This window comes from Mya arenaria, chromosome 6 (assembly GCF_026914265.1).
Source record: "Mya arenaria isolate MELC-2E11 chromosome 6, ASM2691426v1".
In the NCBI taxonomy this organism is placed as follows: domain Eukaryota; kingdom Metazoa; phylum Mollusca; class Bivalvia; order Myida; family Myidae; genus Mya; species Mya arenaria.
This window is the reverse complement of record NC_069127.1, coordinates 12679156-12705316: the sequence shown is the minus strand read 5'-3', so window position 1 is coordinate 12705316 and position 26161 is coordinate 12679156. Positions and strand designations below refer to the sequence as shown.

Here is a 26161-nt window from a genome sequence, read left to right as displayed (position 1 = left end):
TGTACTGGCATCACCTTAAAACCTTTTTTTTTAAATTATTATAGGTAACAGAAACCACATAGCGGACATTGATTAGATATATCCATTTTAGATATCAAAATGTTTTTTTGGGGGGTTATTGCATTGAATTCAAGGTTGTTCACATCTAGGCATGAATTATCAGTGTAAAGCCCTCTATTGGATGGATTGGTTAGTTTTCTAAACAATGGCTTACTTCTATTTATAGCAAACAAAGAGAGCAGCTTATTCAATATCAGAAGAGGTGTAACGCTTTCTTCATGGACGTTATTGCTCAACTCTGCTTCGCTGACGGACTACCACCATCAAAGAATGTGTTGGAGAAGTTGCTTGGTTACGTCACTTGCTTCGCAAGAGATGGCCAACTGCGATTTACAAAGAACCTGACTATTTTTGAGACCGGACTTGACCCTAACCCAATCTTTAGGTCCTTCCTTCTACAGTTGATGCTGAAATCAAGGTATCTCAAAATAATTTTTCATCTCAAAAGTACCGATTCTTTATTCATCTTGTGCGTATTCATAAAGCATCTGACATTCAACCTAGTAAACACGGCCTTAATTTTGAAAAACAAAACACATTATAAATAACTATTTCTTTTTATCAAATATTTTAATACAAAGTTATGAGTAATCACATTTTTTTGCGTATTGTCGTTGCTTTAATTTTACAATTCGGCTATTTCTACTAAGTTTAACAGTTAACATCAGTTGCATTGTAAAACAGACTCTGAGAAACTTCACTTAAATTTTTGCTTCAATATTGAAAATACTTTGTATATTCCCGTTTTAAGAACGAGATATATCATGGGGAAGCATCTGCTGTAGCGGTAGGCTGATGGGCGGCGTCAATTACGTTGTCCGCTTTCTCCATCGAAAAGCTTTTTGTGTCTAGTCAGAATATTTCAGCTAAGTTCGATGTCCAGCCATGTCCCAACCATCATTTGAATTGCTTAAATTACACAAACATCTTGTTATCCGTATTGTACCTCGATAAGATTTTGTCCGATCATCCCCAAACTGTCAATATGTGTATGGGCACGCACCAGCTCAGACGTATTTCCATGCGATTGCTTCAATTGCATAAACGATGTTGCAGGGATCTTTTGATGATCATCATCACAATATGTGTCCGGACAAAATATCTCGGCCAAGTTCGATAGCAAGCCATCTTACCCTAGTTACTTAAGAGTTATGACCCTTACATTGCTTAGTTTAAAAAGGTCACCCACATGTACACATAACGCTCTTCCGGATCAACGTTGCTTCTTGTGAAATATATTTGTTGACAAAGTATTTTAGTCAAATGTCAACTGACAATACTTACTTATTTTGCATTCTAAAAGGAGTTTAAACGGTATGTTTTTCTCCTACAATGCAGATGGATAGAAGGAGGAGTTTTTTTTGAATTTCATTGTGTGGTGAAAGGATATTGTTTGATGAATAACTGCATAATTACTTACAGTGAAGAGGAGTTTGTGAAGAAAAGTCTTAGAAGATACATCGAGCAAGCTCATGAAATCATCCGAAAGGAGCCCGCTCTAGAACAGAACCTGTTGGAGCTGAGTCTACTTATCATACAGTGTTTAGAGGTGAGTAAATATATGTTTCATGTTGTTGTTTTTTCACAAAAATAATTTTTTCAAGATTTACCTGTTTCACCTTCTCAATTCAGAAAATGAATCATATGACAAATGACAACGCCTTTGAATTTAATTGTATCGAAATGGGAGGCTTTTTGACATTAGTATTATTTCTGCGTTATAGTGTCCATTATATTGTTGAAAAATCAGACCCAAAATGTAACCAATAATCAAGTCGACAAAAATCTGAATCAGAATCAAATCTGAATACATAAATCCTACATGATCATATTATCATTCAATTATTTCTCCTTTTAATACGTTATACATACTTGTAACTCTTACTTGAAATGAAAGGTAAAAACATTATCAAACAAAACCATGTTGCTGACAATTATTAGGTTATAATGTAAACAGACTAAAATTGTGGCGCATATATTAAAGGTTTGAACTAACAGGCTTGAAAGGTTTGAACTAACTGGCTTGTCCCTTTATTATCATAACGTTTTTTAAACTAATCAACTTAAACGCAAACTTTGTCAGTTTTTCGGGTTCGTGGGTCATTTATTCACTACATTAGGTGAGCTTTATGGGCTTGTTCACAAATGGTTTCGTGACTATTACTATTTTTAAATTTGGATGAAATGGAACTTACTTATTTATAAGGAAAACACCAAAATCGACCCGAATTAATGTATGTAAACCCAAGCGAAAAGTATTTGATTTTATAGCGTTACTAGCTACTAAAAGAGCTTATTATAAAGCATGTATTCAGTAACATCTTACTTATATTGCTTGCCAACAGACTTGTGAAAAATGTAAAATCACGCTTGCCGCGCCAACAGCCTTTCAACGCTTTCATCGCTTTCACTTCTTTAAGTTTGGGTTGTAATTTTGTCATGCACAATATCATTGTTAACAAACTTGCATAGATGTTAGGCACACAAAACAACATGTCATACGAAATACCCACATCCCTACATCGAAGATCAAGGGCACACTTAGAGACTGATAAGTATGGAAATCTTGATATATGCACATACATTGTAAGTAGTCGTGGACGGATCTGAAGGTTTTTCATGCACAGGCGATGTTTATATAACGTGCAACATGTGTTCGGGGCAACGAGTTGATGTGTCACACGCAAAACCAACGTCACAATAAATTCTGTTGAATAGTGCACAATAGCCATTTTCGTGTCCATGTAGTACCTTTGTTATGCAGGGAGGGATTCTAAAATTACTTGGCACATATGTTCAGTACTTATAGACGACATGTCGCATAAAAGACACACGTCTCTACCTCAAAGGTAAAGGTCACACGAACAGGTTTATCTGTATGACATGCTGCCTATATGCATAAACAGTGTAGTTTGTCCTGTCCATGCCGTAACTTTGTCATATACAGAGGGATTTTGAAATGGCTTAAAAAGACAAAGTGTCGCGTGCAAGACATATGGCCTATTATCAAAGGTTAAAGTCACATTTAGAGTTAATTATTATAGAACGATGCATATAGATTTTATGCACATAGAGTATAGTTTGTCGTGTCCGGATTATTACTGAATAGAGGAATTTGAATATTACATGGCATGTGTGCTCGGTACATAAGGACGACGCGTCGCGTGCGAGGCCCATATCCCTTTCATCTTACAACATACCTCCTCCGCACTTGACTCAACCATCACTAGGGCTGGCATACGCCTAGTGTTTTAAAAGATCTTCCTGAATGTAGGCATATTAGTTGTTGCATTAGTTTTTAACTGGATTGCACTACAGGGGCATTGTGACAGCTTTTTTAAGGGCTATTGTGTACAATAATATTTTTCAGGATACAATGCTCCAACAATGGCATAAACAACATGTGCATGGTTGGTCTTATATTATCCATCTCTTGGAAACTGCTAGAGATGGTCTGGTTGATGAACAAATAGATCGACTGTATGGTATCGCAAGAACACGTGTTGGACTTTCACAAGCTGCAAGGGTGATTGCGGACACAGTAAATGCTGGAACTGAGCTTCGGACACTTGCTACCGAACAGCGAAATGTTATCGACTCTGCAAAACGACTTTGCTCAGTTTCTCGGTTGAAATGGCCAAGGTAATAGTTGTAAACTGCTTTTTTATGTGAGACGTTAATATCAACATATCAACGACTTTATGCAAATAAAATCTAACGAAATGTTCATTTTGACGAAATGTTCATTTTTGATTTATTAACAAATGTTTGTCAAATAACTGTGTGGCGAATGTTAAAAAATGCGAAAAAAGACTACGCATATCATTAAACATTCTAAAAATAATATAAATGTGAAGCATACTGCCATACCATCTTCTTTAGGATATTTCTTGTGAAACACTTGTGTCGCTGTTATGGTATTGACGTATACCAGTCCCTGTGCAAACGTCGTACCACATTGCTGAGTTGGATCGTGATTGAGGAGTTGGAAAGAGATCAGGTAACGGGACATTTTACATAATGTCTCTGGTGGGCTTTTTTGAAGATTTATGTCATAGCCATGGTATTGCCATCCTGCTTGTTGGTGTCATCCAAAAGCTGGAAACAGTTAAAGACACAAGCATGAATTTGTATAATGGTTCCTTGCTTGCATCGTAAGACGTATCACTAGATAAAATATTTGTTCATTTATGATAATCTCAGGAGAAAATGGCCATGTTGCTCTGTGTTCATCACATGAAAGTAAACTGAGGTTGTTAATCGGAAAAATATTTTTTGCAGGACAGTCACCAGCCTATCGTTGTAATTGAAACAATTGTTTATTTGTAGACTCAGGAAGTATCAGACCGGTACGTTGTGTGTGGAGAAGATTATGTTCAGATCAGGGAGGCTCTGTCACAAGTTATCCTTGGAGAAGACATCAGCACACTAGAATATGAAGTACAGGTACATACGAGTGGTTAAGAAGAGTTATGGAGAATACATTTGATCTCAATTGGAGCGCCTTGAGTCAGTGATATTGTCTGTGTATAGGATTTATTTTCTGTTTACAGGGTTGACGAGAGAGGTGTATCAGTGCTGAAACTAAACTAATTAGAATAATGAACTCCTGCAAAACGCTTAAGCATACTGGGGTTAAGATTGATTTACTTAAAGATAAGAAAATCGGCAAATAAAACAATATCATATAAATCTTTGAATAGATGCCTCGTTCCTTGTGATATATGTGTTAAACATGTATGTGTTTTATGTCAACTCAAGTGAAGTCAATATTTGTTCACTGTCGGATATTATGAAACATTTAAAACAATATCGTAGGAGCTGCGCACAACAGGAGGTCGTGTTGATACATGTCTACAGCTAGCTGTGCATAGAGAGATAACCTGCTCATATGTCCGCTCAGTAGCGAATAGAACGGCCAACACAGAGGTAGAAGTTGCATATTATAACTGTATATCTAAAATCATCTCATAGTTTAATGTATTTTCGCAGAGTACATGTAACAGATCATTGTCTTTCTTACAGATGAATACAAAATTGACTTGTAGATTGTCATTTGACTGAGTTAACTTAGACCAGAAGGTTTAATTCTTAGTCAATATATGTATTTGATAATTTATTTCGGGTACATATCTTTACTGCACGTAAGGTGTATATATCAATACGAATAAAACTATTTCAGAAAAGATGTTAATGCCAATGGTCTGTGTGCAACGTTTTAAGTGCGTGGTCCAAGTTTATTTTAAACATGCCCTTATCTCATCATGTAATGGCTTTAATTGGTGTTATAATCTGAACTGCATATTTTATTACTAGTCATCTAAACGGTACTTTTATAAATAATTTAATATATTTCAGTCGCTCAAAAAGATAGCAGCGTTTCTTGGGACAACAGAAAATCAACGAAATAAGGTTATTTGGTTTCAAATGGTGAAGTGGCATGTTACTGTAAAGTGTCAAGGCAGAATCAGACTAGATCATTTAATCTCCAAATAACTCGCAGTTATAAAGTTCTCATACTAAATGAAAGTCTCACGTCCATATCAGTCTTTAAATCGTTATGCTGTTTGTAAAATACGTAATGTGTTGCCACTAAATATGTAGAAAAATACTAAGTTGTCATTTACGTTGTTAATTTCCCATTCTATAGTTGCTGTTGAAACAAATGATGAATAACACACTAGAACCCGGACAACTGGTGACAGTTCAAGGCTCTGATACAAGACGACAAGGCGTACAAAGCTTGATCGTACATTTCATGACGGTGTTGGCACAACTGAATGGAGACAGAACCCTTCTCCATCTTTTTCTTGCAATGATTCGAGGGGATCCGGCCATACGGGTAAAGTTGTCATTTTTTCCAATGCATCCAAAATTGTTGTCAACAAAAGTAGTATTTCCGACATTTTCAAGTATAACTTTCGTTCGAAGTTTCTGTTTGTAATTATCCGAACCGAGCATAATTGTATAAATACTTTTGTTTTCATCTTATATCATTATATACCCTGGACAACCGAAAATTAAAGGGGGTATATTGTAGTAACTCTGTGGTCTGTCTGTCGGTCGGTGGGTCGCTCCGTTGCAATTTTGCTTGTTTTGAGCATAACCCGAAAACCACTCGATGGAATTTATTTAAACGTCATTCAATAATAAAACATACTGAGAAGTGCAGTGTATAAGAACCATAACTCAACTTTAGCTCATTTCAGAGTCATTGCCCTTTGTTACTTTTTATTATCCATGGCATATCTTGAAAACTACCAAATGGAATCTAATAATTGTTTATAATTTGGTAAGGAATGGCAGTGTACAATAATCATAGCTATATTATAGCAAATAACAAAGTGATTGCCCTTTGTTGTTGTTGTGTTTTTTTTCAAACTTTTGTCTGGACAATAGCTTGAAAACAACTGGATAAAATTTATTAAAACTTTATACAATGATTAAGCACAACGAGAGAAAACGCAATGTACAAAAACCATAAATCTTCGAACAACATTTTATGTTTCGAAAAATGCCACTGCCATTTCCTATGAGGGCGGCGTTCGGGGTATTGATCCCATTCCGTGATAGCTCTTATGTCCTCCTTCAATAGAAGCAGCACTATTAAGGATATACAAAAACATCATGTTATATATATTCAACATCTATTTTCAAACTTTCATGTTACTGAAAGAAAAAAGAATGTGTGCTGATGCTTACTAATTCATTACTTTTCACTTCATCCTTAAAAGACAACACCGTTTGATCTGTTTTTATCAAATGATTTGCCATTTCTATCTTCCATTAGGGTATGTTTTTGCCGACAATGCTACAAGATGATTTTGCTGAAGTCCAGGAAGCTATGCTTGGTAGTCGTGGTGGAGAAAATCCAGTCTTCTATCGTATGTATATTGATTATTCTGGTTTTGGTAATATGTGTCTGCTTAAGTCTAATAACAGTCATTATCTATTTTTGGGTTTTATAACACAATTAAAGATTTTGAGCATACCCTTAGAATTAAACAGAGTCCCGTGTTTTTTGTGTATATGTTGTTTTCTTTTTCCAGGCTGTCCAAATGGACATCCATATGTGATTGGAAATGTAAGTAAACTACTTAAAAGAAATGAACTAGGTAGACTAATCGACATGTATGTTTACGCTTTTCAACACGTAATGGGCAAACACCCTTTTCCCTGTTTGAAATTTAAATGTTTTAATGTTTTAAAACGTTGTTAAATATTATTTAAATTATCATGTTTTAAAATTCATGGCAAAACTAAGGTTTATTTCTGCTCTGTTTGATATTGTCATTTTAAGCTGGTCTGTTTCAAAATAGAAATGTGAGGTGTTATATTAAGCTTGGTGTCGTTGGCGTAGGCATCGTCGTTTTAGAAAAACTTTGACCTCGGGCATAACTGAAACATACCTTCAACAATTTAAATGACAGTTGGTGCACAGGTTGCCAGATACGTAACGTATTAGTAAGGCCAATTACTTAAAACAAACAACTTGCTTGAGTTTGTGCTAGCTGTGCGGGGTTCTTGCTTTGATTGAAATAAAAAAGTTCTAATTTGAAAAGTTTTGGGGGGTGACCCACTGTATTTGGAAAATGTGAAGAATCTTGTGCGGATATCGGCGAACAAGGTCAACGGGCTATGTTGTGTTGTGTACACTGGGTTATTAACTGGACTTCCTATTTCCTATTAATGTCATTTTTTTTTTAGTGTGGCAGACCATATCATGTTGCGAAATGTAAAGATTGCGGTGCTGATATTGGCGGTCAAGGTCATCAGGCTTTACCAGGGAATGTTAAACATGCCGGGTATTTAACTGTTATCAACAGTATTATATGATAGGGAAACCTTATAATATAATGAAACAAAAGCATATCAATTTTATTGCAAACATCCATGTTCATTTACTTCTATTATTGAGTTTTATTAATTGCTTTGAAATAGTTCCTGTGTAAGAATAATGAAAATGAATTCGGTTAGGACTTCTATCTATCTATCTCTCTCTCTCTCTCTCTCTCTCTCTCTCTCTCTCTGTATGGAAACATGTACATGTACTATATATTGTTGCTTCCCACATCCTAAGCGGAGACAACACACTTCGCGGTCACATTTTGGGCCGGGCAGTGCGAAATGCACCTCTACGACCAGAGAGGGAGCTGTCAGCTCTACACTGCTGTGTTATCCGATTACTCCTACACATGTCCATGTTCCTTGGGCCGTCAGAACAGGTTTGTTTTTCTTTGACTAAATATGCGTTGTAATTGACATTTTCGCACACAATATTTGGTCTATAAATTGCAACTAATCCAATCAAAATATTAACAAATAAAAGACAGTTGTAGGGTTCGGTCATGTTTCATTCTGTGTTTACAGATTGTTAAGATTGTCCGTCCCGACATTGAGGAAGACAATATCCGGCAGTTTTCCTGGGAGCACATTGAAGCCAACATTCACGACCTACAGAGAGCCCTTGGCAGGAGTGTGGATGACGTCCTAGTTCTCATGCATTATGTCATCAAGAATATCATGGTCAAACATTCCCAAGGTATATTACAGGGTTTCTTGACAATCAAAATATGAAATTTTAATGAGTAATGGCCTTTGTTATGCCTTCGAAGGTGGACATAATAAAATATCCAATTCGTTCGTGCGTAGATTCGTCTTTCAGCCCACCTTTTATTGTCGAGTCTGTACTTTTGCCATGTACGGTGCGATTTTACATTAACCTGACACAAACGTTAGGTGCAGAAACTCAACGAACGATGATGCGTCGCCAGCAAAACCCAAGTCACTGGCTCAAAGGTCAAAGTTCATCAGAATTTAATGCTTCATATAAGCTTAAACAGAATAGTTGATCGTGTTTATTGTATTATTCCTTGATGTGGAACATGCAAGATCAAGGTCAATACCTCTTAGTTAATCGTTCCCCATAACAATCATGGGGTCCTGCATATATACGGTGTGCTATAGTTTATGTTAGCTCATCTTGAATGTGGGCATATTCCACTGATTTATCTGGCACGTTAGGGGCATTCGTCACTTCCATTGACAGCTCCTGTTGATTATAATCATGACATGTTAATGTATCCTTTGATAATCTTTATCTAGGATTGTTGGGATAAGAGTGAGGTTTGTTCACGTAAACTTGTTTAACCCCCAGTAAATTTACATTTTACTGACCGTTCCAAGGCGGTACCTAACAATCCTTTATAATCAAACCTAGGTTTTGATATATAGTACATATGCACTGCGCTGTTTGTGGAATTTATACCGGGTTTATGCCATTAGTTGCAAACATTTTCGCAATAAAACAACTTGGGAAAATGTGATAGAATAAATTGTATTGCATTGGTTTTAAGTCTTGATTATTATTATTATTATTATTATTATTATTATTATTATTATTATAGGCCACACTCTTAATGGAGACATATATCTTCTCCAAACAAAACAAGGGAGACAAGCATGGGAGAAACAGTTCGCTAACGTTTTCTTGCAGGACGTTTTCCAGGTAACTAATACATATGTAACAATATATTGTAACAAAGTTAAATTAAAGAAAATACTTCTTTCATCTCTGTCCCCTTCATACTCAGATTTCGTTTTAGTTATTTGCACGTTTTCAAAGACATACACTTTCATGGTAAATACAATTAGAAGTTATTTGTATTTTTTCAGAAACTTGATCACCACCTGAAGCATTTTAACCAAGTAATTGCTACTGATCAGCGACTAGGTGGGTGATTTTCACAACATTCATGTTCTATAAATTTCATCTTTCATTTGTTATTCACCAATAAAAGGTTCCAAGTATTGCCATAGCCTTGGTGCATCGTTGTGCAATTTTAAGCTTGGCCATGAATGTTGAAAAAATTGAAATGAAACGTAGACGACTTGCACATGCAAAGAAAGAACCACGAATCTGACTTTGATATTTGTCTAGTAATGCCACTTTCCAACTTAAACTCAATAGACAAGCATATGTGCTCGATCTGCGAGCTCTAGATATACCGATAAGCTCATGTTACACATTTATTTAGTATAAACATTTGTCTCAATTTAGTTTGATTCGCATGAAGTAGTTGAACCATTTTAAATTCTTCCTCAATATTTATCAGGTTCCAATCCCTTAATGTGCATTCTGTATGAGACTGATAAACAGCAACAGGCCGAGGATTCCCGGCGGCTTGTGGAAAATTCGCGTGTATGGAGATACAGAATGCCGATATCAATAGAACATATGCGACAAGACATGGAAACTAGAAAACCCACGGGGAAGGACAGACTTTTAGTGCTGAGACTGTTCTTGAAGCAGGTATTTATTATTAAATGTTGAATATTATAAGTAACGTGGTTAGCATGTGATCCAATATGGATCATCCGGGGCAAAACGAACCGTATCAGTTGAGCGCGGGAACCATATGGGTCACGTACTAGCCCCGAGACGTAAATTTCACCTTAGGGTTTCTTAAGTTTTAAACATTTAACATTTAAACCTATTGATCTGTCAAAACAAATACCCCCATCTTCTTTGTAAATCCATACGAACGGTCATTATACAAAGGCTGCTTTGTTTTTCGCTATTCATTTGTATAGGTCAAGCCATTAGGGATAAGAATAAAACAAATTTATAAACTATTTTTATGGCAATTTTGACGCCAAATACCTCATTAGTCATGAGTTGGATATTTTCGATATTTTCTAGGATAAGATTTAACTTTGATGGATGCGAAATAATAGCATAACTGATTAAAAGTATTTAATAATTTTACTGACACTATAATATTCCTTTCTGGTTGAAATAGATTTCAATTCCGTTGACAGCCATTATGAAAATTGCTACCACATGACCGATATGTTTTACTACCTATACTTGACGTCAATGGACAAATAGAAAGATTGTGAATTTATTGAAGGCGTGATATAATAGTTAACCACACTTTAAAATACATCTGTAGTGCTTAATTTTCTATGAAATGACGAAAAATGAAGTTTGATTAATATAGGTTGATAAAGCTTTATAGTAATACTCTGGTTTACGACGTTTTTGAACGGATCTTTACTACTTGATAAACATGCACGAAACTCTCACAAATTCATGTAACATTTATCAAACAAATGAGAAATAAAAATCATTAAATATTGGTAATGAAAATAAAAAACACTGAACTATTGCACAAAAAAATATCTATATATCATGGTTCTTTTAGGTCTTAATTCAAATATAAAATGTTTCCTCTCGCACGACCGACAAGAACCAATTGGCCAAAATCAAATAAAATTATTAGTCAAAGTGTTGTTTTATTTTGACGACCACTCATCAGCTTTCTAGTAATATTCTTTTCGCTCGTTTGCATTTCTTTTTGTTCCACAATACAACTGCTCTTATACATATCATGCCAGCATGCCATGTAAATTAAGGCGTAATTTCTGTCAACTGATATTCATTTAAGTGATTTACTTGGCCTGGTGACCCATTATTATATATCTTACATGTTCATTCAGTAACTTCTACTTCTAAGTACTGCTTTATGTAATTTTATGTTCGTTATTACAACTAAGTAACCCAGCTTCAAGAAACAATGATGTTCTCAGTTAAGATCACAAAACTTAGTTTGTCCTTTACAGCATACACATATTAAGTGTATTATCTTATTCGGGAAATAATACAAACAAAACTATTTATCATCCGACAGACTCACACTCAAGGGGTCGTGAGAGGGAAAAAAGAAAAAAATGTTTAAGTTTTGCCTTACGAAGCCGAATTTCTCAATCTATTGTTAATTATAAATACTCTTGTTCCAGGACCACATTCTACAGGCCATACAATCCATTCCAAGCATTCTTAGTCTTCAGAGGATATTGCTGCAGAAATTCCAAAGGAAACTTGACAAAGCTGAAGCTAACACTATCCTAGTGAAAGACATGATAAAAGGTTGTTTTTTTATCTAAGAGTATCGGATTATGTGTGCTCACTTATGTTTTATATTTTCCTACTAAATACATTTTTAAAAGTAATAGTTTAAGTAAATTTCATTTGCTCAATTGACATTTACATTTAATTATTATTCCTAAACAGAACAGTTCATGATCCAGAACTTTCCATATTTCCATGTTTTCTTTTTATCCATGAGATTTAGATGGAAAACTATGATTTAAGACATTGACCAATGCTTTATTTACTATTACAGAGCAACTTGCTGGCCCGGATACTGAGAAGATGTTGCAAGACTTTGGTCATGCTTGGGATATAACTCGCAAGCTGCTTGAACTCTATGGTAAGTCTGTTGTGTACGGTGCATAAAGCTGATAACTGTAAACACATGTGTTTTTTTGTCGTAAAAATGTAAAACTATGATTATTCGACCAGTTGATAGGGGTTTAAATGTTTCCGTTTTGTTGCAGTCTGCACAACAGAATTTGGAAGCATTGTTGTCCCAAAAAATCAATGTGCTAACCCAATTTCCGCGGAAACGCCTTTGTCAGTTTTTCTCCCAACAAGCACAGAAAATGGACTCTGCTCATATGCAATGCTGGATTTGTTGTTTAGAAAACAAAACGAATTTTTGGACGGCTATATGAAGGAATCCGAAAGGTAATTATTGCTGTTATTGCCGCTACAACATAAATTATACCCAATTAACAAATCTGAAATGCTATATTTTTGATAAACGCATATCTTTTTGAATAGCTATTTACATATATGAATGCTTGCAATTAAACATATATGCTGCTGATGACCTCTTGCATCGCTAGTGGACACTACCGTTTAGCTATGAAAGGTAGCCCAGTAGAGAGACCGTATTGTTCTTCTGTGAATGAAGGTCCTAATGTGTTATAAATAAATATTTACGTTAACCTCTAAATCTATTACAAACGCAGGAGCACTTCCATCGAGACAGTGAACCCACAGCAGGCAACGTCGGCCCACCTGATCAGTTACAACCACGAGCAGGATATCCTACCCCTCGTCCTAGCCAACTGCCGGTACACGTTTGAGATGGGTAAGGGTACAAAGATAAAGTACGACTTTGCCGGGCTGGAAAGTCAGATCATGGACAGGTTTCTCTTCTCAAAATCCAGAATAGACATTGGAAATTACTTACAGGTATATATTTTCATGCCACTGATTACAGTATATAAAGGTGTTGCAGTGTTTTTTCAGCATGTGTAATTTGTTCGAAGAGCACTATATTATGTGTTTTGTAAAATAATCATATTTATAAATATTTGTTGTTGTTTTTTTGTTGATAATTGCTTTGTTAGTCACTGTTGTATAATACAATAGTACAACTATGTGATTTGTTAACTTAAATATTCTGAGCCGACTTGTGTATATGCCTAAACATTGGTCATGGAAGTACACTAGGTCCAGGTTATTAACAAGAACGATTTAAGTGATACTCGTCTTTATAATTATTATTACAAACATACATTTGAGTGATTACACTTTTAATTACTTACTAAACAATGCATTTATCGTCTTATAAGGAAGAAATACCTTGTTTTCTGCACCTTTCTTTCAAATTAAACACGGTATCCTTCATAAGAACCATTGTTTTTGATAATGTATTCATCCTTTTCGGTAAATTAAAACAATTGTTATTTGGGAGTAGGAGTGTATCTTTTAAGAATGTCACATTTTTTTTAATTTGACATTATTTGAATCGAGAAAATATAACATTTAAACATATATAAACAGTTGTTTTGAATATTCATTATAGTAAAAAGGTAAAGTTAAACACAAATCGACTTTGCCATTCAGAAACATTCGTACTACTACAGTATTTTTTCGAAATTTAGTGCAACTTTAAAACTTTACTTTTTTTAGCCATTCCCGTGACATAAATAATTAGACTGAATATGAATTGCAAATCAGATATGTTTTCCGTATGTATTTATGTATTTTATGTATCCGTATTTAAAAACATATTCGAAATACATGTTACCAAACAGCCTTCAAAAAGTAAGATTAATACTTGAAATAGAGCAAGAGGAAAGAAGTCAACAATTCTTAGATCTCTTACAGAAAAATAACTAAAACACAAACTGAAATGCTATTTAAATACAATAATATATAGTGACGAATGAACAATTGCGAGTAACAGTTGACATTTGAGTTTAAAGAGGTTAAAATACACTTATATTACTATCATTCAAATTGTCTATCCAGCAGATACAACCCTTTTCTATGGATGTGACACAAAGAGGGGGTTGATGTGGTTTTTTTTAAAACATAGCGGATAGTCATATTAATCAAAAGAAGTATTTCTTATGCGTGACAACGATCAGCGAAAAGGTAGTCCCCTAAATCCGTGGGTAAAGAGAAGCTTATGATCCATGGGTGAAATAGCTGGGGTCAGAGAATGATCCATTTATGAGGTTATCATAGCTTTGTTCTACTACTAATACAACAAACGTTTATGCATGTCATTTTTGCTCTATAGATTGACCAAATGGTATATCGGACAGAGTTTACAAATGCTGCTGTTTTCGAAATATTGGAAGAAAAAATTCCACAGGTAACAACCAGTTTGCATTCTTTTGAATAATTTAACTCCTTAAATATGATTGTGTAAAGGTTAAGTTCCCAATTATATTGCTGCCTTTTAAGCGAGACTATTCGGAGAATGAGGAAGGCTTTTATGCTCAACCCGGTTTCAACGTATTCGATGGCGTTGGCGTCAGCACTAAGTCCGGTTAAAGCTTTGTGGCAAATTGGAATTTTTAGTCAGATCTCAAACCATTAATTCAATTAATTTAATATTTCACGCAGTTCAAGGCCATCAAATAATTAAGTTAGACATTTATTTATGATCAAAATTTCAAATCATAGCCATTGGCATTGATTGACTTAGGAAGTTTGGTTAAGGTTTTACGGTAAGTTGAGATCTTTTCTCATGTCTCGAATACTGTTAATTTAATTGACTTGACACTTGACACACTGATAACTCTGTATGATCATAGACACTAAGTATGGCCTCTTATTGTCTAAAGAGGTTTTGCTAATGCTTTTCGGAGCATAAGCACTTATGACCATATCTTACAACCCATACATTCAATTGGTTTGATCTTCACGCATGTGTTCTGTTCTGTCAGACTCTTCAGTTAATCAACTAAATCCTAAACATGATCATGATACCCAATGGATACTAATGCAAATATGGTCCCTCAATGATTTATTAAGTCGGGCATATTACATCTAAAAGGACGGACATAAGACTTAACCTTAGTAATCAAGGTCGCAAGAGAGTTGTGTTGGTAACTATATTATCCACAATATAATGAATAGCCCTTGTTATTGACATGCACACATTAAAAATTAAATGTTATTTAGTTATATATTTTCTAGACAGTGCGACCTATAGTCTAACGACAGATCTCGTTAATTTAGGTTATGCTATTTGGTTCTTACGGAATCGGACTGAACATAGTTAAAAGCGATGATCCAAAATAACGTAGACCTTTCTGACAAAATCGACAATTTAACAACTACGGACTTTTGCTTAACATCATTGTTAATGTGAATTTTCATAAAATTGACTGATAATTATCTGTGGATATAACAAAGCATACAATAAAATGGGCTGTAATTTTAAGTCACCATGGTAATTCAAACCCATCGCTCTCAAATTGTATTGTATAATGCCTGTACAAATACTCTTATTTTAAACATTATTCAACCTTGAACATGCTGGAAATCCAAAACCATTTAGATCAGCTAAATGCTGATGACTAACTGGTAAATTTGGGATTATAAAGATAATTGAAATACAATTTATTCATGTTTATTAAAAAAAGACTAATGCTTTTTAAGGCTAATCTTAAATAATTTATTATTGAAACGTACATATGGGATCTCTACTTTAAAATAGTTTCAGTGGTTTAAGAAACACATTTACACCAAGATTAAAGATACATCTCAAAATGATTTTCCAATCAAATATTCAAAATGAATGCTAATTCCATTTCTTATTGTTGACGCCAATATGTATGGTGCATAGGACAGAGAGGGACTCAACTCTTAATTCACAAATATTATTTTTCAATTAAGAACATATCTTTTTAATGAAACATATGTTGGTTTAAACAGTATTTATTTCAAAAAACATTATAATGATATACAGTTGTAGCATACCGAAACATATGTTAAAAGAAAGTATTATAAATTTTATAGTTATTGTATTGGTAATGTCTGGATATTATGGCGCATCACACTAAGCAAAAAATGCTTAATATTTACAACGTCAAGACTATGCAACTACCTCGGCGGGGCTATTTATTTTCTTATATGTTTCTGTTAAAAAGATGGTATTAAAAGTATGAAAATATTACGTATAGAGAAAGCATTACGCTTGATATGCAAATTTAGTGCATATCAGAACTATTGTGAAGGGTAAAGAAAGTCGTTATTATTTTGACTCATTCCGTGTACTCTGAAATCTGAAATGCAAGGAGTCGTTTTTAACAAATTTAATCCTATCGTGTTATGTACTATTCGTGTTTTTAAATATATAAGAATAATTGGTATTATATCTACTTTCAATTGATCTGTCCACCAATATCTCAGCGAGCACTTGGAATAGCTGTAAAGAAGCAGATAAGCGAAGAGATCAAGAGTCTACCAGACTTGTGCCGATTTTTGGACAACCTCGATATAGCAATCAGTTTCCTCAAAACTACAGGCGGAAACCAGTCTGAAAACCTGAACACCTTCATGGTTGAGACACTGCAGATGGAACACGCAATGACGAGTCAGAAGGTTTGTGGTTCACAATACAACATAAGCTCAATAGGGAAGACTGAGCTAGCTCTATTAACTGGTATGAATGATGTAGAAGTTCGCTTACTGGATATAAACCACTACGTAATTCTTTCACACATGTGTAGAGAACATGCTCCCTAAGGTGCTCAAATTTATATAATAGTATTCAAGCAGTATTTAAGACTTAAATAAGCGGTGAACGAAATACGAATTAGCTCACAAACCCTGCTCACGGGGCTTATTCACAAATGCATTTCACAAAGTAAGGCTTGTGACAATTTTATAAAGCAGTGTTACAAGTAGTAGAATAAGAACTTGGATAAGTTGATCATGAATTCTTATTTGTACTGACTTTATAATAATTAAAGGGAGTATAATGACAACGATTTCAAACAGTGTTCAGTTGATTTGATATTATTATTAAAGCCACTATTTTATATTTCCAGGCTCAACAGTCGTGTGAGTTCCAGCATGCCAAGTCTCTGTGGTTACTATTGTCATACTTGAAGTCCAAGTTTATGGTCGACAATTTCCATTCAAAACAGGTACGCTATTTTAACGATTACTTTTTAATGTTTCCTTTATAGCATTGGAAAAACTGCCGGATTAAACAAGTAACTCCCTTTCATTTGTAATACGTATGTGAAAAACTACAGGAACAAACTCAGTAGCCAAAAGTTTAATGGCTACTCCGTTAAATGGCACAGGGTAAACGCCAAAGACATATAACACATATAAATTTTTTTATAAACATGGAACAATATCACAAAACTCCACAACAACACAGTGCATATATACAATATAAAAAACAGGTATGTTTAAAAGGAGTGTTAGGTATCGCCATGGAACGGTCAGTAAAATGTGAACTTACTGGGTGTTTAAACCAGTTAACGTGTACAAAGAGTAAATCTTATCAAAGTATGAATTAACTTGAGAAAACTTAATAATAAAATAAAATTATAATAAACTAATAGGTAAACCCCAAGTACTTCAATGATAAGAGATCCCAACTCTATCTGCAGACGGAGGAATACATGTCAGCGAACTATATGCAAAAACATTTCAAAGATACGATGCAGTTAAAACTTAACCCACATTCAAATTGTCCGCTGTAGGGCATTTCTTATTTTTACTGAACTGATTTACAACGTTTAACGGCATTATGTCTCGACTGACTTCGATGAAGAAGAATTCCCTTCTTAGTACCGGAATGTTTGTCCTTGATTTGTCGAAATATTACAAAATTCAATTCGAAGTATCATTGACTTGAGCATTAATAACCCGATTTTATCTCCACTCTTTACCGCACTGGGTTAAAATGTTAAATGGCATAATATCTTCAATAGGTTTGATAACCAGCCATATAACATTACTCACTCTTGAGTTATTGCCTTTAAATTATTAATGTTAAAATATCACAAAATTCCCTTAACCTTCAGACGTTATATAAGGGTTTCTACGGAAAAGGATATTTCCAAATGAAAAAACGTTTGAAAAAACGCTGACGTACAGCTATTTGGAGTAACTGGTTCATATCTTATCCGATCATCAGCAAATGGGATGACAATGTCAATAGCGATGATATATCAAGTGTGTTTGATAAACAACCTTATCACATTATTTGCTTCATTGCAAAATCTTATAGATTTTCAAACATTTGACCAAATTCACTTTGTTCGCTCTTTTATTTTTACATTTTTTATCAAATCTTTACCAAAATTAATGTTGTCATGTCTATAAGCTGATTTCTCAAATGAGTTCAATTAACAACCTCATCTTACTCATCATTTAAGTGTAGCAGCCATCTAATTGTCAGAATTTCATCTTAAATTCCATCATAAATGCTCCCTAAATCAATCATTTCTTATCCAACCTTTGATAAATGTTAATGCAATGTTTAAAGGACTAACGTATTGTGCAAGTTTGGTAGCATGTCTGATTTCAAAATTCATTTTTGAGTAATTGGTCTTGAGTTTTTAATTTGACCATCTCTCCATATGTTACAATATATGTTTGAACCATCGTCATTGTGCAGCTCAATAGATTATTGGTCTAGTTGTGTAATAACAACTGCTTTTAAGTTTGGTCTGTGTTATTGTTATTGGCCAGTAGGTATCCAAACATTTAGTAATAGACCCAAAATTGTTACATGAGGGTTTACTGTGACTAAAATGTGTTATGTATTTGTTGGCTGGGTTTTAGGTTTTTTGCTAAATGTATGATTAGTTTCAATATTGACGTAATGAAGTCTTAAGTCAGTCCTCATATTATTGTCGTTATTTGAAACTCATACACAAACTCAAGTTAAACATAACAAAATAATGACTCAAGCTTTTTTCTCTTCATTTCCGTAAGTATAAACTTTAGACTTTAACTTTCTCTTTTAAAATAAAGCTTTATCAACTGTGTTTTATGATACAGGAAGTGTTTGAGACTCTGCTGGAGCCGTACCATGACGAGCTGTCTGAAGAGCTGCATAAGTCATTCGGAGTCTACATGAAATCTCTAAGTGTTGATAAGCTTTCTAGCATTCTAGAAATATTGCACGAATTCATGCTTCTACGGATTGCCAGACGTGAAAACACCAGTGACGAGGATTACATTGACAATATTGAGAACAGGTTTGTTATTGTTTGTTTTTCCCAAAAAATACAAGTATTTCATTATCTGCGGTGGGGTAATGAAAAATAACGGTTGAATATTTCATGATAAGCACACAATAAACAGTGAGTTTTTCGAAATATAACTTCATTGTTTACTATACACAGTGCTGGAAAGAAAATCCAAAGTCGTTATTTCCGATAGGACAATATTTGACTAAGATTGAGTGCGATTTTCAAATAAGATATAATTTTATTATTTGATTTTTATATCAGCATACAAAACAGAAAAATGTTTGTTTTAGTAAAAGATTGCAAAACATTTTGCCTGAGAAAACAAAAATGATACAGGATATTGGTTTCCACTCGGTGAAATATATAGGATATTAGTGTTAGTTTCAGTGTAAGATAGCAATATATATCTCTGAGATATCACTAATAGCGTATATTTACTTTTAGTGTTCACGCGGTGAAATATATAGTGATCTTACACTGAAACAAACAGGTTTTCTTTTCATTACATTCCAAAAATGATATTAAAGGACGGTTTATTTTAGTTTTTCAGAAATTCGCGCCATATTGTATGCGGACGTAATATCATTTCGGAAATGAAGTCGTTGTGTCCAAGTTCTTTTCGTGCTGAAGTTTTATTAGGAAGTGGGAACGAACTAATATTTCTTAACACGAAATGATATCAAATTTTTATTACAATAACATGTTCTAAATCGCAGTGAAACGAATTTAATTAGAAGAAAATAACTTGTCTTGTTTATTAAGTTTATTTATAATTGTTTATATAATGGCGATGTGGGAAATATAAGGATGAATGATTCGTGCGCACAATTTTTAAAAGGCATTCAGCCTTTGGAAACCGATAACTTTACATATATTCAATAAATTGTTCAATTTTGCGAAAATAAATTGTGGGGAAAGTGGGCTTTTTATTGTAAGTTAATGATGTGCAATATGTTTTCACCTGTTTACAAAGAACCTAACGATATAACAAACACCTGTTCAACTCGATATCTCATTTATTTATGAATCATAAATTGATCTGTATTCTATAAATAGTTGATAAAAAGCGAAATGACGCACAATGTAGGTTAATGTAAAAATAATTCAATATCATGTTCATCTTATTTGACGAGAATGATCAAAATAAAGCAAAAACATACAGATAAAAAAGTGTGTATATGTATATACCCGATATTTTGGCGCTTTTTAAACTTTGAAACATGTGGCCACGTATCTATTTTAGGTATAAAGCCTACTTTTTTAATCTGTACAAGAATAATATGTTTTGGTTTTGTTTTGATCATTAAAGCCAAATGAGTTAAAAATGGTAATGAATTAAATTTTCATATGGATAACAAACGGTTTCCCCAATAAGCGGGATTTAACTTTGTTTTGCGTCAGACAGTGGACCATGACTGTATGCTCCATTTTCTATATACCTGGACACATTTTGCTTAAGTTTAACGATCATGAAGCTTAAACTCAGAGATTTTCATAAAAAAACTTAATTTAATGTGAACTAGTGTTTTATCTTGTAATGAATGTATTAACTATTTATTCCTTACTTTAACCTTATCTCTGTTTTGCAGGCTTGGTGAAGAACTTCTAGCCTTTGTAGAACTAATGGAGACTCCATGCATAGACACGGTAGATCTAGCAGAATTCCCAAAGGAAATACACTTCAAACAAAGCGTGTGCTCATGGATTATGGCATATCAAACTCTTCGGAAGAGAATGGTACGAAAGAGACATTAATAAAGATAGTGCAAATGAGTTGCACATGGAACATTACAGATCAAAGACTTTTTGTGCCTTATATGATTCTTGTGATTAGAAAGCGGTACACACATGTTGAAAAATGTTGCATTGTCATTGTTTTTAAATACTAGATATGAGATGATAATGAATACTGTATATGCCATAATAATGTCTAACAATATACTTTTTGATGAATTTATATAAACAACATTATATCTGTTTTGTGTTATTTTGTATTTCTATAAATCCTTTTGTTTGATGGTCATGGTTGTTTGTTTCGTGCTAAGATATCTTTGATTGATTTTATGTCATATAAAAGGGTTGCTGATTTTAAGGATTTAGTTATTGCTTTTGAAATTGAGATGTATTCTCGAAGTGTTTCTTCCTTTTCTCAACAAAACCAGAATTCATGGCTATGGATTTGGTTTGGACTTCTGTGAATAGGTACTAGGTTTGCTAAGGAATATTTTAAACAATTAAAGTAAACTTAAAGATAACTGTTTTTTAGTTTAAACCAATTGTTGTTGTTTTTGTATATAGATATATTATGTGCCACATAGTTGAACGCGTGTGTCTACAAACCAGTTTCTTGAATTCCAAAAGCCATTATGACACTATTCTTCATATGCATGAACATTTTTTGTTTCTTGATTGATCGTTTGTTTATTTTTACTGACAAGTTTGTGTTCTTTATAGGCCCATTCTTTCGGAATGTATGTACATATTACAGATGTTATCATTGTTATTAGACCAAAAAAAGTTTTGCCTCTTTTATCATTCCGCATTTGAATTTAATCACTGATCATATTCAAATTACGGTTCTGAGGTCTTTGCTCAGTAATGCGCATGTAGCTTAAGGCCTCCCTGTTATAAGAGCGTGAGGGCGCGTTTATGTGAGCAATAAAGGTGCGTGTGCGCGATATTGAGCAATGATGTATTTTGAAGAATTATGTTACGCTTGAATGATTATGGGCTGTTGTATTGATTCAACTTTATACCCATTATATGTAGATTCAGATATGTCTGTATGTGTATGTTACTTTGAACTAGTTTTGTTACTTTCCAATTAGTATAATTTTCTTAAATTTAGTAGTATGAGATCAGTGTGTGACATTGTTTCTATTTGCTGTCACTTTGCTTGTTTCATAAACAAACGTTGATCAATCTATAGGTATAAGTTGTGTTAAATATGTTGTTGTTGGGTTTTATGTTGCATTTAAACAGTTTTTAATTTTTAGTATAAATGTGCATGTTCTTTTTATTTCTGTAATAATATTAATTTTCGTAAATGAACTTATCTGTTTCGTGTTATGTGATATTGCAATTTTCCACAGAGATGTGTGCAAACTTGTTTTTAATATTCTTACTAATGGGAATGGAAGTAAGGCAGTTGATGGTAATCATACAGTGATTTGTACGATGTGCACCATGTATCATTTGTGTTATTCAATTTTATCTTAGAAACTGTTGAAGAGGCAGTTCTAATCCTAACATTTTGCAAGTCTACATAAAAGTAGTATACAAAAACGCGTAAGTACATTTGCTTGATAAGTACTCAAATATTTTACTTGCATGTTTCATGTTATTACTGTTCACGGATACATTGTTGTCAATATATATTATGTTTTTTCATTATATAAAGATGCGTAGAATTTATGTGCACGTTTAATATGTAATTGTTTCATGTATTATATGCTAATGTTTTAACTACACATACTACTGACGTACCTACAAGGGAGTACCCAATGTTTTGCATTGGACGGATGCCCTTTAAGTATATTTCATTATCCAATACATGTATAATAATATATATATTTTAAATGAAGCCTGAAGTTCATTTTAATTCTGCTTAAAAATCTGTAGGAACTTGTTTTACAGTTTAAGAAATTACATGCGCTGTATATCTGCAGATATATTTATTGTTTAACGTAAATGATAATACAGAACGATGCTTAAATTATAAACAGTTTTGTTATTATGTAAAGATTACAGAATTAAATGTTATCACTCTAATTGGACCAATACATAATTTTGCCTCTTTTTCCTATACTACATTTTGATTTCCTCACTGACCATATCCAAAATACGGTTCTGAGGTTTTTGTTCAATAATGTGCAAGTAGCTTGGGAGCTCCCAGTTTTAAGTGCGTGAGGGCTCGTTTATGTGAGCATTATAAGTGCGTGTGAGTGATATTGGCCAATGATGTATTTTAAAGAATTATGTTACGCTCGAATGATTATGGGCTGTTGAATTGATTCAACTTAAAACCCATTAGATGTAGATTCAGATATGTCTGTATGTGTATGCTACTTTGAACTATTTTTGTTACTTTCCATTTTGTATTTTTTTTCTAAATTAACTAGTATGAGATCAGTTTGTGACATTGTTTCTAATTGCTGTCACAATGCTTGTTTCAAAAACACACGTTGATTATAAATATCATTATATAGTAGTTATAAGTTGTGATAAATATGTTGTTGTTTGGTTTTATGTTGCATTTACACAGTTTTGATTTTTTTAGTCAAAATGTGCATGTTCTTTTTATTTATGTAATAATATAATCTTCGTAAATAAATTAATCTGTTTCGTGTTATGTGATATTGTAATGTTTCCACAGAGATGTGTGCAAACATGTTTTTAATATGCTTACTTATGGGAATGGAAGTAAGGCAGATGATGGTAATCATACAGTGATTTGTACGACGTGATCACCATGTATTATTTGTGTCATTCAATTATACCTTTTATAATTGTTAAATGTCAACTGTAATCCTAACATTATGCAAGTCTATATACAAGTAGTATATAATGATGCGTGAGTACATTTGCTTGATTAGTACTCAAATATTTTACTTGCATGTTTCATGTTGTTACTGTTCACGGATACATTGTCGTCAATATATATTATGTTTGTTCATTATATATGGATGCGTATAATATATGAGCACGTTTAAGGTGTAATTGTTTTATGTATTATATATCTTAATGTTTTAACTACACATACTATTGACGTACCTACAAGGGAGTACCCAATGTTTTGCATTGGACGGATTCCCTTTAACTACATGTAATTATCCAATATAATAATATATATATATATATATATTTTAAATGAAGCTTGAAGTTTTTCATTTTATTGTTAGTAAAATTTCTGTAGGAACTTGTTTTACAGTTTAAGAAATTTCATTAGCTGTATATCTGCAGATATATTTATTGATAAACGTAAATGATGATACAGGACGATGCTTAAATGATATACAGTTTTGTTATTATGTTTATATGAGCAAAATCTATTCATGCATGTTTGTTATCATGCTTCTACATACTATTATTTAAGCTCCATTAAGCTTTGTTAATTCAGTTGGATTTGTTTGAGTTTTGTTATAACTTACATGTCTGTTTTATTGAATGCATACACACGCTTTTGTTTGTTTGTTTTGAATGGAAAACAGGTATGAATGCCGAATGTTTGCTTCATGTTTTAATAAACCAGATACGTTCAGCTTGGGTTTTTGTTTTCGACATGGACAATACACATGGAACCTTAGATGATTAAACCTTTGTCAGACATCGGGTTTAAATTCAAACGCCCTCTATAAGTGCACCTGACAGACTTCCGGCCATCTGACTGTAGTACTGCATATTAGTTTAGTAGGATCCTGTTCGTATATCATATTATGATATGGCTTGAGCTTTTTTTTGGATAAGCACATTTTCCAAGTAATATTTGGAGTACGGCAGTTAAATCTACGAAAGAGTTGAAAAAGCTACATGCCACATAGTTGGCAAGGTCAGCGATACCTAAAACAAAAGAGGACAGCCTTGGAAGTCTTGAAATTACTTACTTTGGAGCTATGATCATACAGGGCAGCGTTCTATGCCCAACATAGACGTGTCATGTATACGTTATCGATGCTGCCCTAGAGAATACCGCCTTTTCCCGGTGAAACAGTAAATATTGACCTCGTTAAAATTGATTCCAACGGTTATCTTTCAACGTTTTAAATTTACCCTGAGGACATTTCAGTGTTAAATTTTGATTTAAACAGTTATTGAAAACTAATCAATATTAGCATGTTATCATTAATAGGGTCATTTTCTAAGGGTAATTTCATTTTAAAATTATCGTCAGAGATCGGCTGTCCGTAGAAGAAAAAAACCCATCTAGGTGTCTCTGGAAAGAGCCAGTGAATTCCGCAAGCTTAATGTCAAGATTATTTACGCATAATGCCAAGTCCGAGCTAGAACTAACAACTTCCTTTACTTTTTTATCAAGAACTTAAGATGCATATTATCTACTGACCTGAGATTTACAGAATACTTCCAGGTTTTAGAGACACAACTGGTTCTTTTGTAAGTATAATACCAATGTGAGAATATCGATTTGGACCATTAATATGAGCGAGGGATGGAATCAGTGAGGTCTCGATTACAATTCAAGCGCGTTAACAATCGAGGACGGATTTTCAAAATACGAAATACAAGCTACTGACGACATATGCCTTCCAAAAACAAGTATTTGAAAGTAAATACAAACCACTATTTTAAATCATCGATAGTTTTTGAGCGCATTCCTTCTGCACGCCGTTGTGACGTGTGTTCCGCAGATATCCTCCTTACAATCATAATCAAAAGTTTGAAAGTCTAAATTGGCTCGATTTGTAGAAAGCACTAGAAGCCCAGTCCTGCCTTGCTTCATATTTAGTTATATTTTAATATTTTAGTACGGTTAATTGCGCCCAGGTATACTTACTCATAAACAAATCATGTTTACTTTTTGTAAGACACTAATTCATGTCTTTACGAGTTATGTTCCTTTTTGGTCGAGCAATAGGCTGAGTTTATCTCACAGTTATAAACAAGAATATAATTCACAGAAAACCTGTTTTAGATGATAGGACTACATATATATTAATTAATTTTTTAATAAGAAACATGTTAAAAAGTGGATTTATTTTACCATACA

General features: G+C 33.6%; 1 protein-coding gene across 7 annotated transcripts in view; it reads left to right on the top strand.

Annotated features, from left to right (window-relative positions):
• The window catches only part of LOC128237325 (E3 ubiquitin-protein ligase rnf213-alpha-like), a 106828-nt gene extending 82131 nt beyond the window's left edge, over positions 1-24697 (top strand). For 5 of the 7 annotated variants that reach the window (XM_052952735.1, XM_052952736.1, XM_052952737.1 and 2 more), the window contains 25 exons: positions 227-478; positions 1483-1609; positions 3431-3702; positions 3943-4060; positions 4390-4506; positions 4879-4989; positions 5419-5472; positions 5711-5902; positions 6851-6944; positions 7110-7144; positions 7768-7865; positions 8141-8285; positions 8431-8602; positions 9468-9568; positions 9736-9793; positions 10176-10372; positions 11863-11992; positions 12249-12335; positions 12463-12652; positions 12940-13165; positions 14505-14579; positions 16628-16819; positions 17269-17367; positions 19244-19443; positions 21027-24697. In XM_052952735.1, coding sequence (XP_052808695.1) covers positions 227-478; positions 1483-1609; positions 3431-3702; positions 3943-4060; positions 4390-4506; positions 4879-4989; positions 5419-5472; positions 5711-5902; positions 6851-6944; positions 7110-7144; positions 7768-7865; positions 8141-8285; positions 8431-8602; positions 9468-9568; positions 9736-9793; positions 10176-10372; positions 11863-11992; positions 12249-12335; positions 12463-12652; positions 12940-13165; positions 14505-14579; positions 16628-16819; positions 17269-17367; positions 19244-19443; positions 21027-21192 — 3508 coding nt within the window. In that variant the 3' untranslated portion in view covers positions 21193-24697. The other 2 variants (XM_052952740.1, XM_052952739.1) reach the window with 2 other exon arrangements.
• The last annotated feature ends 1464 nt before the right edge of the window (positions 24698-26161 follow it).